Here is a 17325-nt window from a genome sequence, read left to right as displayed (position 1 = left end):
CAAGCGGTCACGGTTTGGATCTTTCATATCTGGCTCAGATAACGGGCAGCAGTCCAGTTGAGATGCTGGGGATACATCCATTCATTGCCATCATCCGATGCGCCGTCATTCACAGTATCATGCAGCGCACATTGCTGATCATCATTGTCATTAAAATCTTCTTCAGAACTGCTACAATCATGATCAGAATTATTGTCCAAAATCGCCTGCAAAACCTCACTTGAAGTCAGTTTACGTTTCGCCATATTCACAGCTTTCACTTTCGAATCACATCACGTGATCGGCCAATACAAGCGCAGATTTGTCGAAATACAACGTAGTAATAATACCCACGCCAAACTGCCAGTTATACTACGCGCCAGGCATTCACATAACCACAGGCAAATGTGCCGGATAATTCCGGCAGTAAGGTGTCAGCGATAAAGCTACGATGCCGGATATATCCGGCAGAGGGCGGTTAAGGGGTTAAAATGTTTAATTTACTAGTTTCTCAAATCCCATCGTAACTAAAGTAGCACGTTAAATGCTTTGTTTTGTATTTGATCTTCCATGTGCTCTATGTGTGTGAAACATCTACATGCTTCTTAAACGGGCTTTCTCTTCCTCCGACAGGACACAGAATCCATTACATTCGTGATATTACAGCTCTCTGAAAAATTAAAATACTGAGATGTATACTTGATATAATTTTCATGATGATAGGAGTTAAAGCATGTTATTAAACATGGGAACACGGTGGCGCAGTGATTGTTCATGCCTCACGCAAGATGCTTGCTGCGCCGTGCACGATCTTCGATGAAATAATTTATTGCAGTGTACTTTTCTTTCTCCAAATACCCAATCGCCACATAATCAGCTCTGTAATAGACGTTAAGCCATCTGTAAGCTTAGAACACTGATTCTTCAAAACTTTTAAGGAACATTGAAATATCTTTGTAGTACATGTTTAATTATTCTATCCATCTATCCTTCCAGTGTCGCGTTAGCACCAGCAAGAATACAGCGCGAGGCAGGAACAATCCGTGAACAGAGGGCTAGCTCCTCGCTAGCGCTGCGGCACTGCGTCCTCACATGTTTAATTATTAACAATATAGATTATTTAAATGAAGTTAAAGTTTTATCTGTATAATATAATAAACATATTTTGCTGCATTTCATCTTAAAAATGATATCGTCATAATATGTAAATACGCGCTTTATAAAGTGGCTCAGGTTGTGCAATATTATAACTATCACAAGTTTACAGTGAGGTGATTGTACTTATAAGTACAAACAGTTCTACAAGGAGCACTTGATGGACTGAGTGTGTTTATAGTTCTTGGGATGAAACTGTTTCTGAACCACGAGGAAAGGCTCTGAAGCGTTTGCTTATGAGAGCAGTTCAATAGACAGCATGGCTGAGGCAGCGTGTGGTAGATGCTGTATACTGATAATTCTCTTTCCAATCAGCTGCTGTAGATCTGTGATTCCACACTCAGATACAGTGATATAAATACTCCGAGTGGTGCAGTGAGAATAAAATGGAAAGAGATGATCCGCTGTGGCAACCCCTAACCGGAGCAGCTGAAAGAAGAAGAAGAAGGTGCAGCGAGATTAAGAACGCTAAAGCAGCTATCGTATTTGGAATAGTTTGTCCATTCCGTGGACCATTATTATGTTACAGGTGTGGACTATGGCCGGCAGATTATCCCGGCCAATACCCCCAAGCCACCAGGTGGAGCCCTTCCTGCAGCATGGAGATGCCCCAAATTCCAGCAGGGTATCATGGACCTTGGAGTTTTCCTTCACAGCTCTGCTGGATACCATGGGGGCCACCAGAGGACGCTGCGGGGAGGCTCAAGGACATGTATTATTTGTATAGCCCGGAAGTACTTCCCTGTCATGAGGAGGAAAGAAATAAAGTACTTCTAGGCTGAAGAAAAATGAGTTTTTCCCTGACCCAGAAGTGCTGGATAATCACATGGACTGAGGGCTCAGAAGCACTTCCGGGTCATGGACTATAAAGGATTCTGGGAAATCCCAGACGGACGAGCTGAGTTGGGAGGAAGGGTGGCAACGTGTCTGGGAGTGGAGGATTATTGATTATTGATTATTGTATTGTTTATTTATGAGTATTGTGGAGTGGAGGTTGCTTGGTGCACATTATTATTATAAAATAAATAATAATTTGACTTTTATCTGGTGTCTGGCTTCTGATCTGAGGGTTCAAGGGAGCGATACCACCCCCTATCTGTCACACAGGTTAATTACAATCAGATGCATTAAACTAATAAACAATATGCGGTTAATTTCAGTGTATTTATAAAGCCGCGTCAGGGATGTGGATCTAAAAAAGAAAGGGAAACCACACTGGAACAGTAGCAATGATTTGACTCTGGGTGCCGCCAGTTTGCAAAACCGTGCGAAGAACTTGCGTACGCCAAGCATTTAGCTATCGTGAATATGTGCGTGGCTTTACACCAAGTTTAGGTTTTATACATCGCGATTTGAGTGTGCATACGCACCGTTTATACATGAGGCCCCAGGTTTCCAGGAGTGGCTGGTCTGACAAAATAACTCCAAGGTCACAGGGTACATAATTCATCAAAGTAACAAAGCATCCAAAAATTTCCAAAGAACTTAAAGCTTCTCCTGTCTCAGCTAAGGTCAGGGTTCGTGACACCCCAATCAGAAAGTCAATGGGTTTCTTGGACAAGTAGCAAGGCAGAAGCCACTTCTAACCAGATTCTTCTCTCTTTTGTACTGAAAGACAACTGAATGATCTCCTGGTCTTTTGAGAAATGGTCTATAAACTGTCACGTGCGTGCGCATGGGAGACAACTTAAGGGCTCTCAGTAAATGTAATTACCCACCGAGCCAGGGTTTGGCTGTTTTCTGATTCTTTCTCTCTTTCGCCCCCTGCAGGCTGGGTGATTGTCAGCCCTACCATCACTGATGTCATCTCCGGTGTCCGCCTCCTGGATTGCCCTTTCTTAAACTGGCAAACAAGTTACCTACTTCAGTTCAGTTTGGACTTGTGTCTGTAAAGACATCTCCACAACTAATTGCATGTTGATTCATGCAAAAAACTGTCAAATTATACAAGGTCACCATGATGGTATCCCAACGTTTGATCTTTGTTCTTTGTGTCGTTTTACAGGACAAATGAAACAAAAATGGAATTTTCTGGATGAGATGAGCCACAGGAAAAACAAGGCATGGGAATGTGCTGCTTTCACAACGGATGGAGCAATTAATTCCACTCTGTGTTAGAAAAATTCTTAAGGATGCTGGTCAATCATTCATTTTTAAGATACAACTGAAGCACATTTTTGTTATGCCGCATAATAATAACCCAAAACACAAAAGGAAGTCCACATGAGAATAACTGAAAAGAAGCAAAATTAACATTTGGGACTGGCCTAGTCAAAGTGCACACCCTAACCCAATAAAGATAATGTAACAAGACCTGAAATGAGCACTTCATGTTAACAACTTTCCAATGTGTATAACTTAAAGCAGCTCTGTAAGGAAGAATGGACTAAATTCATTTGCTGCTGGAGTATGTGAATTTCCCCCTGGGATTAATAAAGTATCTATCTATCTATCTATCTATCTATCTATCTATCTATCTATCTATCTATCTATCTATCTATCTATCTATCTATCTATCTATCTATCTATCTATCTATCTATCTATCTATCTATCTATCTATCTATCTAGTGAAAAGTCAAGCAAAATGACACCTTTTATTGGCTAACTAAAAAGATTACAATATGCAGGCTTTGGAGGCTACTCAGGCCCCTTCTTCAGGCAAGATTAATATCAATTTACAAGAAGTGCTTGGTCGCAGTCATTGCAGCTAAAGGTGGCACAACTGCTTGTTAACTGAAGCGGGCAATTACCTTTTCACACATTGTCCAAAGGTATTGGATAACTTTAATGACTAGATAAGTGAAACAAGTATTAAAAAATTTGTTAATTAGGATGATGAGCCAAAATATTCAGTGACAAAAATCTGCAGAAACAGAGAGGACCTGGAAATGTTAAATACTTGTCACGTCACTTAATATGAATGTGTATTTGTGTGTGGATTTAGATATGATAAAAAATAATATCATGCCATTTTAGGTATATCATTTTAACAATTGTATTTTTAAAAGCATAAGGTTGTTGGAGCCCATCAAATGGGAATAGTGCAATAAAAAAACGTCAACAAATGTTAATTCTTCATTTGTAGAAAAACAGTGTAAAAGAACATAATTGACTTCTGAATGTTTCAAATAATACATTAAAACTGCAAAATGAAAACCTATTATGTAGAAGCAGTTAGTGAATCAGGCACAAAATAGGACTTCCTTCACATGGCCAGTGTTTCAAAGTACTCTGCCCAGTTTTATTAAAAGTGCAACATTCATTGCTAAAAGAAAAACACTTTTTTGAACAAAGAACATAAATCAGAATACTAAGCTGTGAATTTGCCATTTTAAACACAATGACAAGTTTACCCATTTTTTGATATTCCTACCTTAGACAAAGTCAGAGAGGTGATATTTCGTTGGTTTGGACATGTGCAGAGGAGATGCTGAGTATATTGGGAGAAGGATGTTAAGGATAGAGCTACCTGGCAAGAGAAAAAGAGGAAGGCCTAAGAGAAGACATGCAGATGATGGGTGTAAGAGAGCAAGATGCAGAGGACAGGAAGAGATGGAACAAGATGATCCGCTGTGGTGACCCCTAACAGGAGCTTTATAAGATGACATACATGTTTTAAACCCAAATGGAAAAATGTGACAGATATGAAGGTTACCGCCATTTGTATTACACTAGTACATGAAAAAAAGGATTATTCTGCCTGATTGTTATCAGTTATATCAGTTATCAACTACCAAAAAGTTTAGGTAAAAGAATTTTGATGGGTAAACATTAAAATGTGCCACCTCATGATGCTGCAGTGGAAAAAAATTAAAACTAGTTATTTTAGATGATTCAAAATTTCACTTTGGTTTATATGCATTTGTCAATTAACAGAATTATTAGGTCAAACTTAACACCCTGAGTAGAACAAAGTGACGGACTGTTGTTAAAATACGAGGGGGTACCCAAAAATAACCAGAATCTGTACCTGGCACACAATCTAAACTTGCAGTATTATGTGGCAGTCTGCCAAGTGGCGTTGCTCTGTATTGTTTGTATTGCATTCCATGTCGGTTTTTCTTGGGGCTTATTAAATGTGTTCTGCGATTTTTGTGATGGGTGATCATAAATAACAGCGAGTCTGCATTCATTTTTTTTTTCTCTTAGGAAAACAACTGCTGAAACTGTAATGATGCTTGAAACTGCTTGTAAAGAGGAAACTTTAAGTAAAACACAGGTTCTTGAGTGGTTTTCGTATTTCAAGCAAGGGGAAATGTCACTTGAAGACCGATCAAGATTTGGCCGACCTTCCACAATTAGGAATGACAAAAATCTTGAAAAGGTTTGCAATGCAATTTACGAAGATGTCATCAGACTATTGAACAGATTTCTGAATTGACTTGTGTGTCTTGGAGTTGTTGCCAACTTCCCTACTCTCCTGATCTTGCTCTGTGCGACTTTTTCTTGTTCCCGCAAATGAAAAAAGAACTCAAAGGAAATCGTTTTTGAACCGTGGAGGAAGTCAAAGAAAAATCACTGCAGGCATTGCACAACATTCCTCTTCAGCAATTCCAAAAATGTTTCCACCAGTGGGAAAACCGTTGGGACAAGTGCATTCATTCACATGAAGAGTTATTTGAAGGAGACTAAAGTTTCAGTAAGTAAAAATTATTAAAACAATATTTTTTTTAATTCCAGTTATTTTTGGGTACACCCTCAATGTGATGGAGAGATTTCTAGCATATAAATTGATAACTGTTTTGTATGCCTTTATTTGTAAACTAGACAAAGTAAATGTAATATAAGGTATTGTTTCAGGAGGCATGTTTTACTTCATTGATGTGAACACTGGTGCTTTGATGATTACCTAACTGACCCCCAAGTCTTTAGGACAGACTCAGGATGTGAAATGTATGGTGAGGGCAGGGACATGCGGTCAGGGGAGGCAGGTGAGGCAGAGCCTCACCTGTCATCATGAAAAGTAAAAAAACTAATAATGATAGCATAAAATAAATTTGTTTTCTGTATGATTCCAATAATTTTGATAATTTTTATAGTCAAAATCACTGAATTTGCGCATTTCCTGTTCAAATACAGGGGAGAAACGTGAGGTGCAACGAGACGAGCCCTCACCTCGGATAGTGTTCTCCCTCACTCATTGGGTTGATGCATGTAATTGGCGCATGCCTGTTGCTGTCTCTCTGTATGTTACCAATAAAATGTTTGCCCACGTATTTATTATACACCCTGACTTTCCACAGTCTGGTTAATATCTTTAATGAATGTGTGTGGCAGACATATCTAGTCATGCTGATCGGATATAAAACCACAGTGAAAAGGCTCAAGGTGAGGCAAACATTACTGAGCCGTACCGATGGGGAGCCCAGCAGGTGCTTGTTGCTGCTGTTCTTCTTGGCGATAATCTCCATTGAGGCAGAGAGAATTTTAAAACTAAAGGAAAATAAGGAGGACTTTTACAAGAAAGTGACGGGGATTTTCTTGGAGAAGGATAGGTGCATGGACTAAATGGTTTTCAACTTTATAATAAATGGAATCAGACTAAGAAAAAAACAATCCAATATTTAAAAACTAAATTTTAACATTAAATAAAGTATTCTTTTGTTTTTCTTTTTATCCCTTTTTTGAACAGTCTGCAACAAAATTGATTAAAGCATCAGAATTTAAAGCTTTTAAAAACAACTAAATATTTCAATTAAGGTCAAAATTGAAATCCGTTTTTTTGTACATCACTCTATACTTTCATTTGTATTGAATGAAATTGAATTGTGGAATTGCAACGGCAAATTTAGAACGCATGGAGGGTGCAGAGCAAATGCGCTCTCTCTGCTCTTTCTTGCCGCTATAAATGTAACGTTCTTTCTTAGTCAAACATGTACCTTACCTATCTGTATGTAAAGAATGCTGATGAGATATGAAACATTACCAGTAGTCAATGTGCATGCTGCCAATTGAATAGTGAATAAGCTACTCTTTTGGGTTCATATGTTTGTAAATCTGACTCTGAAGGAGTCAGTGCCTCACCAGCCATGAACCTCACCGCACGTCACTGGTTGTAGAGGATGGAGCATCAGACCAGCATGACAACGCTGACTGTGTTTGGACTTAGGAACCTGTAAGCCATCTACCACAGGAAGACTATAAAGTGACTAAACAAAGCAACTGGGGGATGAATTGCACTTAAGTGCTTTCATTGGCTCAGGAATGAACAAATAAACTAATTCTATTGGTCTAAAGTATGGCTGTTTATGATTGGTTTTGAATCAGAGGCCATTCTCTACTACAACGCCTCACTGGATTAAAAATGATATAAAGTTGGTCACCTTGCCTTTACCTCTCTCTCTCATCATCTAGCTATGAAGACATCATCTAGCTATAAAGAGAAGACTGTGATGAAGATAACTCTATCTAGGCAGCCATACTGACACAGGCATGTGGCCTGTTTCAACACACCATTCAAAAGCCATGTAGCAGCAAAGCAAGATAGACATAAAATAAGCCAAGAGCTGCCCATGGATCCCAAATTCACTGCTACTTAGGCTGCAAGGGTTTGGTTTGCCAATATTAACATGTTATTCTGCTTCCTTAATATGTCTGGGCACGTTTATCTTGGGCAGGGGTTGATTTATGGTTTGCTAAGTTTGACATGATTGTATGGAATGTTGTTTTCTTCAAATAATATCAATAAAATTAAATAAAAAATAAATAAATAATGTGTAAATGAACTACTGTACTGTGGTGGGTTGGCACCCAGCCCAGGATTGGTCCCTGCCTTGTGCCCTGTGTTGGCTGGGATTGGCTCCAGCAGACCCCCGTGACCCTGTGTTCGGATTCAGCGGGTTGGAAAATGGATGGGTGGATGAACTACTGTAGTACAAGTTTCTTTACTCTCTCTAATTGCCAGAGGATACAAATGTAAAAGGTGCTAAAGCATCTAATCACAGAGTGGTAAGTGTATGCGATTTTAGACATTACACAAAAAAGAGAGTCAAAGGGGAAAACAGGGTCATGATAGGACTTTACAAGATGAAACAAAATACAATCACAGCATTAAACATAGTTTCAAAATGGTCTTTTGCTAGTATTCATTTTAAACTTGCCCTTCAGATCTTTTTTCCCCTTATTTTAAAATTTTTGTTTCCTGACCCACATGTTTTCCTATTACTGTATATGAAAGTAACAAAATCTGGCAGGAAGCCTTGTCTATCACACTTTGCTTCCCTTTGACACCTATGCCAGTTAAGTGAAATCGGGTAGGAAAATGGCAGAACACCACATCCTAACAAAACATCTGTAAATGGCATTTAGTATCGACTTTGCAGATCAAAGTTAAGAACGGCTTCTTTGTAAAAAAAACAAGCTCCATTATCAGCTGACTGCATCAGTCAAGCCTACTTTGGGCTCAAAAACAAGCACGGCTTTACACATTAAAGGCACACACAGAATCTGAGAAGCACGCATGACTTGTATATTTTCAATCTCAGGTCATTACTCTTTACTTTCAATACCTTGATAGAGATCAAAATCACATAAATGCATTACAATGCATCATAAAGTTACAATTAATGTAAAAAACGTCAAAACTTGCAGATGCACTTTAGATTATTTTACTTTAGTTGCTTATTGTTGTATATCACAAAAGCAACAGATTCTTTTTTTCACGTGTTTTTAGTAAATCAATCCAACAGAATTAAGACTGAGATAAACCAGATTAGGGTGTCAGCATAGTGTTGCCAGGTCAGATGCCACCACATAACGGCCATGATTTAGGCTAGTGAATTAGAAAACGGAGAGACAGATTTGATAAGATGGATCAAAATATTTTTCACTTTTTAAGCAGTCTAAAATTCTTATTATTAATTCTTTTCTTCAACAGAAATTTGACAAAAGCTAACATAAAATGGGTGAATTTCTAAGAAAATGGTTTGAAGAATTGCTTATTTAATGTAAACCATCCCTCTGTTTTCGGAACCTGATCTATAGTCTATCAAAGCAGCACTGAGTAGGATGCCAGTTCATAGCGTAGCCCCCCCAACCTAAAAGCACATCTATGGAGTGTTGGAGGAAATGCTTGGGAATATGGGAAGACTATGTACATTTCACATGGCATCGACTACACACATTCTAGTTTAGCTCAGGAAAGTTTAATCTACACAGACCCTCAAACACACATTCAAAAATACATTATAGTTTTATAGGGTTAATACTGTCACGTGTGCAGAGAACAGTGAAATTCTGCTAATCAACATGCAACACATGTTCAGGTTAAGAGTTTTTATTAATCTTTTGATTCACATTCATATCTCCAAGGCTAACCTGAAGAGGGGCTAAGACATCTTCAAGACAAGGTGAATAAATGAAATAAATCAGCAAACGTACATTGATCATAAGATCCTGGTCCACCAATGTCTTTCTAAATACATCCACACAGATGGTACCCCACACATCCACACTGCCTCTCGCCACACCGGGACCCACCACCCAGCCCCCTTTACCTCTTGTAAGCAACCAAATGGACAGCTTGCTGTCTGTGCCTGAAGCTCATTCTTGAAGGTGAGCACTGCAAATAACCCCAGCCAAACAGTCAGGAGGAACATGACAGCCCCTTAAAGATCAATGTTTACTGCGAGCAGATTTTAAAAAGCTCAAAAGCCAGCCCCCTTTCTTTGCGAAATTCTAACCGCCCACCTACTGTACATACTTTGTGGAGTCTAAGTTCCAGGCAGTTAAACAACAAAAGATGTTGACAAGGTGTGCAACTGAGATACGAGGGCTTACAGAAGAGCAAGAAGCAGGTGATTGCTTTTCTTTTGTTGTAAGGGCCCCTCAGTCAAAGGGTTTTGGTAAAGTTTGATACTTCAGTTCTAAACAAATGTCACTGTTCAAACTTAATTTTACAAATCCTGTTAAGGTTAATGTAAATATCTGATTTCAAATTGAATTTTTTTTTCTCTAAATGTTAATAGGCAGCAGCTGTTTTAGGAAATTGATGGATTAAAATGGCACGTGGCAGTGCTAATACAGTATAGAAGGGAGGACTACTTCTGGGTAATGAAGTTTGAATTTTTCTAATGCAACCTAACCCCAGAAGGACCCAAGAGGTGTGCGATGGCATTCCAGTGGGTACAACAAAGAGGAAGGATATGTCGCTATTCATCAAAATTGAGTGATGTATGTTGTCCAACTTTATCGTGGTGTAATTAGTGTCTTGTAATGTGCCGTCAATTTTTAGGTTGTTTATTAGTTAGTACTCCTGTTCGTTTTATGTAATTGTGCACACAATTGTCACCTGTGAATTAGCTGCAGAAATGCTTGTTCTTGTGGGTTTCTTGCTCATAAAGGTGAATAACTTTATTTCAGAAAATGTAATTTGGACCTTGTAATGACCGTAGAGAAGGACATGTTCTACTATTGATTTCTGAGCAAGCCTTGATTGTAAAATGTCACTGATTTTGTGGTTTGATTGACATTTTTGCCAGGGGAGACTAGAGGGACTGAATTGGATGCAACAATTGCTGCTTAGAATAAGACCATCTCTCCTGATGGCGGTCCTGACAGTAGTATGGCAATTTTAAATGTGCGGCGCATCTGCTTTTGAACTGCAGTGCAGGTGTTATCAGGTAACAAAGCTCTCATCGACTGAGTTTCATTGCTTAGCAGCGCTGGAAGCTGTTACTTCATGGGGGTCTCCAATTCTCCAAACCCCTTGATCATTGATCATGTGTCATTTTCTCACAGCACTTGATGCTTCACCAGATACCCCAACCCTGACAACCCCTGGATCGTCAACTGAGTATCTAAGCTTCATGATGGCACATTTACAAGATTTTAGTTCAATTTGTTCAAATATTAGAAATTTGACTTCTTCATCTTCAAATGTGATATTATTTTTGTAGGGGTTGTGAATATAAATCAAATATTTTTTAGGGGTGTGGGGCATAGAATATGTTGGGGGCCATTGAACTTCATGTCTCATCAGTTTGTTCCAGTTTCCCATAATTCATTATATAAAGATGTCCTTCCTGGCTTCAGTACTAAATTTAATTCCCCTTAATTTCCATTGGTGTCCTCGAGTACCTGATTCATCCTTAAACTGAAAAATTTTTTACTTCAATGCCTTAGAGAATTGTGACCATCTGAAATAAGTCTCCATACAGCCTGAGACAAAACCTGTTTAATTCTTTGAGTCTACCAGAGTAGGACATGTCCTTAAGTCCTGGGATTCACTTGGTTGTTCTCCTCTGCACAGCTTCAAGTGCTGCTATGTCTTTCTTGTACCGTGATGACCAGAACTTAACACAATGCTCCAGATGCGGTCTCACTAGTGCATTAGATAGCTTATGCATGATATCCCCTGATTTAGTGTATATTCAACAGTTTTTACAATACAACCTAACATTTTGTTTTCTTTTTTAATAACTTCTGCACATTTGAAACCATTGTGTCAATGTAGACCCCTAAATCCTTTTCAGAGGTTGCTTCCTTTAGGACAGTGTCTCCCATCTTGTATTTATAATTGTTGTTCCTTTTGCCCAAGTGTAGTACTTGTCTACGTTAAACAGCATTTTCCTGGTTTTCACCCATCTTCTGAAGCTTGTCCAGGTCTTTTTGAATTCTTTTTGCTGCCTCCTCTGTTTCTGCCATTCCTCCAGTTTTAGCATCACCTGCGAATTTCACAAGAGTACTAACTATACCAGAGTCTGTGAGGCTAAGGATCTGTGCTGGTATCCAGAAGGTTGCCGGTTCGAATCCCCGTCACTGCCAAAAAGAGATCCTACACTGCTGGGCCCTTGAGCAAGACCCTTAACCTGTAATTGCTCCAGGGGCGCTGTACAATGGCTGACCCTGCACTCTGACCCCAAGGGGTATGTGAAAACTAACCAATTCCTAATACCAGAAATTGTATAAGGCAAAATAAAGAACAAAAAAAAAAAAGAGTCAATCTCATTAATATAAAACAGAAAAGTAACGTTCCTCAAAGAATACACTCACTTTACAAAATGATCCCCTCTGGCCAATGAAGCTCACGTTAACAAGTCAATATGCTAAAGTCTAGCACTGTATGGAACAGAGATTTAGTAATTTATCAAATCAATAACATTTTTAGCTATTATTAACATAATCCATTGTAATAAAGATTCAACTCCAAGAGCTTTATATTTTCATGATGAATAAATAGAGAAAATATTGTTAAATCCAGGAATGGCAGAACTTTAAAGGCATCTAATAAGGACATTGTGGACTCTACCATTAGCATCCAATATGTTAAACTTTTATTTGTCTGAGCAAAGCACTCTGACCATCCCTTACAATAAACGAGCCAAACAAATTTTCCTTGTTCTTAACAGGAATGCTTTTTCACACAAGAAACATGATTTTGAAAGTGCACCCAATCCTTCTATGTATTTATTTAACATATCTGGCATTCCACTATTTTAGATTTATGAAGTGGTCATCCTTTTATTATACCTAGATTGTCTTTTCTTCAAAAGGAATAACTTAGTGGGGTGAAGAAAATCACCACTAGTCACAAATCTAGTAAGGCATGATGGAACACATTCACTTGACTCTCTTCTTCTTCTAGTTTCGGCTGCTCCCGTTAGGGGTCGCCACAGCGGATCATCTTCTTCCATACCTTTCTGTCCTCTGCATCTTGTTCTATTACACCCATCACCTGCATGTCCTTTCTCACCACATCCATAAACCTTCTCTTAGGCCTTCCTCTTTTTCTCTTGCCTTGCAGCTCTATCCTTAGCATCCTTCTCCCAATATACTCAGCATCTCTCCTCTGCACATGTCCAAACCAACGCAATCTCGCCTCTCTGACTTTGTCTCCCAACCGTCCAACTTGAGCTGACCCTCTAATGTACTTATTTCTAATCCTATCCATCCTCGTCACACCCAGTGCAAATCTTAGCATCTTTAACTCTGCTACCTCCAGCTCTGTCTGCTGCTTTCTGGTCAGTGCCACCATCTCCAACCCATATAACATAGCTGGTTTCACTACTGTCCTGTAGATCTTCCCTTTCACTCTTGCTGATATCCGTCTGTCACAGATTACTCCTGACACTCTTCTCCACCCATTCCACCCTGCCTGCACTCTCTTTTTCACCTCTCTTCCACAATCCCCATTACTCTGTACTGTTGATCCCAAGAATTTAAATTCATCTACCTTTGCCAACTCTACTCCCTGCATCCTCACCATTCCTTTGACCTCCCTCTCATTTACACACATGTATTCTGTCTTGTTCCTACTGACCTTCATTCTTCTCCTCTCTAGAGCATATCTCCACCTCTCCAGGGTCTCCTCAACCTGCTCCCCACTATCGCTACAGATCATAATATTATCAGCAAACATCATAATCCACAGGGACTCCTGTCTAATCTCGTCTGTCAACCTGTCCATCACCAATACAAATAAGATGGGGCTCAGGGCTGATCCCTGATGTAATCCCACCTCCAACTTGAAATCATCCGTCACTCCTACCGCAGACCTCACCACTGTCACACTTCCCTCGTACATATCCTGTACAACTCCTACATACATCTCTGCCACTCCCGACTTCCTCATACAATACCACAGCTCCTCTCGAGGCACCCTGTCATATGCTTTCTCCAGGTCCACAAAGACGCAATGCAATTCCTTCTGCCTTCTCTATACTTCTCCATCAACATCCTCAGAGCAAACATCGCATCTGTGGTGCTCTTTCTTGGTATAAAACCAACTGCTCCTCACTAATAATCACCTCACTTCTTAACATAGCTTCCACTACTCTTTCCCATAACTTCATGCTGTGGCTCATCAATTTTATCCCCCTGTAGTTACCACAGTCCTGCACATCTCCCTTAGTCTTAAAAATCGGCACCAGTGCACTTCTTCTCCACTCCTCAGGCATCCTCTCACTTTCCAAGATTCCATTAAACATTCTAGTTAAAAACTCCACAGCCATCTCTCCTAAACACCTCCATGCTTCCACAGGTATGTCTTCTGGACCACTAGTTTTTCCATTCTTCACTTGACTCTCTGTTTATTCCAATTAAGGTTTGAGGGTGCCAGACCCAATTTGTACAACATGAGGCACACTTACTCTGGGCCCCCTCACGCAAAGTGGTCAGGATACTTACCTCCAAGAAGTTTACAAGCATTTGCAATAACATTTACTGTGTGTGTGCAATTGGATTTTCCATCCTAATGTTAGTGAAGATTGTGCATGCTGGTATCGACTGAACTCCACTCTTGATAAGCCCATTGCTCTCATGCAATAACTGAATTATACTTACTAGTCTCATTAGATAAGTAACATTATGTAAGTATGGCTTTTCTGTTTGCACTTACAGATTTGTTTTTTATTCTATTAGCTTGCTGACCTTTCAAATGCCTGCCAGGCAGTCTGGTGAAAATGTGGAGATTTACCTGCTTGAACTTAAAAATGGTGAAAAAGAATAAGAACGTGAAGAATAGCCATGAATAGAAAATGTATTTAATCAGAAAAAACAGGAATGTGTCGCCGTATAAAGACCAAATAAGCATTGTAGTTACTCACGTGTCATGGATCCAGTATTCTCAGTTCAAATTCCACATCTGGCTGTTGTCAGTGTGGGTTTTCCTCTCACATACCTGTTATAGTTTTATCAGGGCTCTAGTCTGTTTCATGTACAGTAGTTAGGTTTGTATATTTTGTTACTTTTTGCTAATCATTTTTGGTATTTTGTGTAATTACTGTTTTTGTTAGGTCCTTGTTATTTTCTTATAATGTGTTTTTGTGGTCCATGTTAGTTCTGTAAGTTAGTATGTTCCTTATTTTCTGTATGTTGAGCCTAGGAGGGCAGGCCCCCTGATGCTGCAGCTGGAGAACCATCCTCAGTGCTATTTAAGAACTCAGCAGTGCATGAAATTTCTGTTGTGGCATTAGTTACAACTTGATTTAGCCTTTTTCATTCTCTGGAAGTGTTATAATCTCCCTTCAGAAAAAGGCAGAGAGTTTATTTTTAAATAAGGATTAGGAAATAAACCGTGAGTCAAAAATTGAGCTAAGTTTGTAATCAGAAAGTCAGTGTTACCTTCTACTAAGACCTAATTCAAAAACCAAAAAGCATAGTCAAAAAAGAAAAAGAAGTCTTGAAACTGGATCAAAAGCAAAACACAACACACAATCTCTATTGTGATTTGATACATGACTTAATTTTTTGTGGTGTTTTGTGGTCCATTTTACACAATATATACATCTGTTTAAAGGTTTTGAATATCAGAAAATCTAAAGACAACATTAGTATTTCATGATGATATGAAAAATTGGAAAGTATTTGCCTTTTGATGTGATATCATCTAACACAAAGGTATAGAAGTCTGTACGTACATTCCTATAGTATCTGAGATTTGGGAAAAAAAGGTGGTTGGTGGGTGATTATTGCAATAAAAATGTTTTCCTAACTTCAACTTGATTTTTTAACTATGTTTCATCTCCTAATCCTCTTTAATAAAAATTTTCACGGTCTTAAATCTTTTCAGTAAAATATCAAATGACACAACTGTGCACATTGGTTACCTATTATACTGTTGTGCTGCTGACATCATAAACAGCAACCTCTGACCTGATTATCACAGCAATGCCATAACAACTGTATGACAAAATGTTTTAGTTGGACTCTCTTTGCTAGAAGGAATGTTAGATTCATTGGTCTGACTGAGATTCCCTGCATTCACATGAGATGTGAGGAGCAAATAGCGGCAAAAAAAGCAGAAGCCGTCAGTATGGCTGAAGTAGGGAAAGCGAGTGCTTGGTGCGTAATAAATTGAAAGAAAATTATGTTTCATGTTGCGTTAGAAGTATTCATTGTGTAATACGTTTTCGTTCTGTTTGGCTTTGAAATTAACACTCAAATACTTTTTCAACTTACACTTTTACTGTAAAACCTCAGTAAAAACAATTTTTTGAATTAACTTTTCGTCAATAACGCATTGAGTTTTGATTCGATGTTTGGAGTTACATCGTGACAACACAACATATATCTGCCCGTGAGTGAATATCGTTTCTTTCTCTCTAATAAATAAACCGACTTTTTCAAATGTTTGTCCCTGTGATTTGTTAATTGTCATAGCAAAAGCGATTCTAACGGGAAACTGAAAAAACATTTTAATACGAATGGCAAATCAAGATCTCCTTTGGTGTCTAATGTTATCTGCGGAAGATGTACTATGTTACCTTTCTTGTCGCCTGTTAAAATTTTACATGTCAGAGTTGTTCGACATCATAGTTTATTGATACACATTTAACCAATTTGCTAATGAACTAATTTTTGCATTAATTTGTTTGACTTTATCATTTCTTGCTGCCAGGATTGCCCGTGTACTCGTTTCTTCTGTTGATAACCCTTCGGGATGAAATTCTTCAATAAGATTTGGACATAATAAGTCTTCTTTTATTGGTAACTTAAAATGAGGAAAACATAAAAAATTTACAAGAGCTGAGAGCGCAGGAACTGTGTCTGACAAAAACATTCACACGAATGAGAGGTGAGAGGACCGTGAGCGTAGGTTATAAATGGTTGAGAGGAGGGCGGGACTTGAAAAAATCTCTTGGCAATAGTCTCATCTCAAGATTTTCTTTTATAATAGAGTGATATCTCTGATACATTTTTCTTCTTTGTACTTGTTCATGTACCCCCTATAGCTGAACTTTAAAAAGTGGTATAATTTGGATCATGGCAACATTTTCTGCTGGCATGTTATGCTGAGTTATTTCTATAACACATAATTACAATGTTCAATCCTTTCTTAACAGTATTTGTCATTACAGTTCAAACAACATTTTTGTATTACGCAACCACAACCTGTTAAGATGGCACACTTTTACTGCTTCAAAACCTTTCATCTACAGTATGTGTTACTAGATGGAAAGCACAGTGTGGCAGACGGCCGGGTCCCATGACCGACCGGGACACCCCTTCGACATATGTCCCGGGGGAGCAACCTTGGGCTGCTCAATACCTCTCCCGGGATGCTAGGTGACAGCCTCCCTGGCTGACAGTGGTGCCTCAGCTTCCCCGCAGGGCTCCATGGGAGATGGAGTTCTCCACAGCCCTGTTGGGATCTGGGGTGGCCACCAGGGGGCACTGCATAGGTCCCTGAGCCCGGCTGGACGAGTCATCAGCCCCACCCGGAAGTACTCCAAGTGCTTGATCACCTGTTT

General features: G+C 39.1%; 1 protein-coding gene across 1 annotated transcript in view; it reads right to left on the bottom strand.

Moving 5' to 3' along the window:
- Positions 1–9732, bottom strand: part of LOC114661320 (interleukin-17 receptor D-like) — a 78763-nt gene extending 69031 nt beyond the window's left edge. Inside the window, exon 1 of the mRNA XM_051933981.1 lies at positions 9631–9732. Coding sequence (XP_051789941.1) covers positions 9631–9732 — 102 coding nt within the window. The remainder of the gene's footprint in view (positions 1–9630) is intronic.
- Positions 9733–17325: the final 7593 nt, after the last annotated feature.

Source organism: Erpetoichthys calabaricus, chromosome 11, assembly GCF_900747795.2.
Source record: "Erpetoichthys calabaricus chromosome 11, fErpCal1.3, whole genome shotgun sequence".
In the NCBI taxonomy this organism is placed as follows: Eukaryota; Metazoa; Chordata; class Cladistia; order Polypteriformes; family Polypteridae; genus Erpetoichthys; species Erpetoichthys calabaricus.
This window is presented reverse-complemented; position numbering and strand designations above follow the sequence as displayed.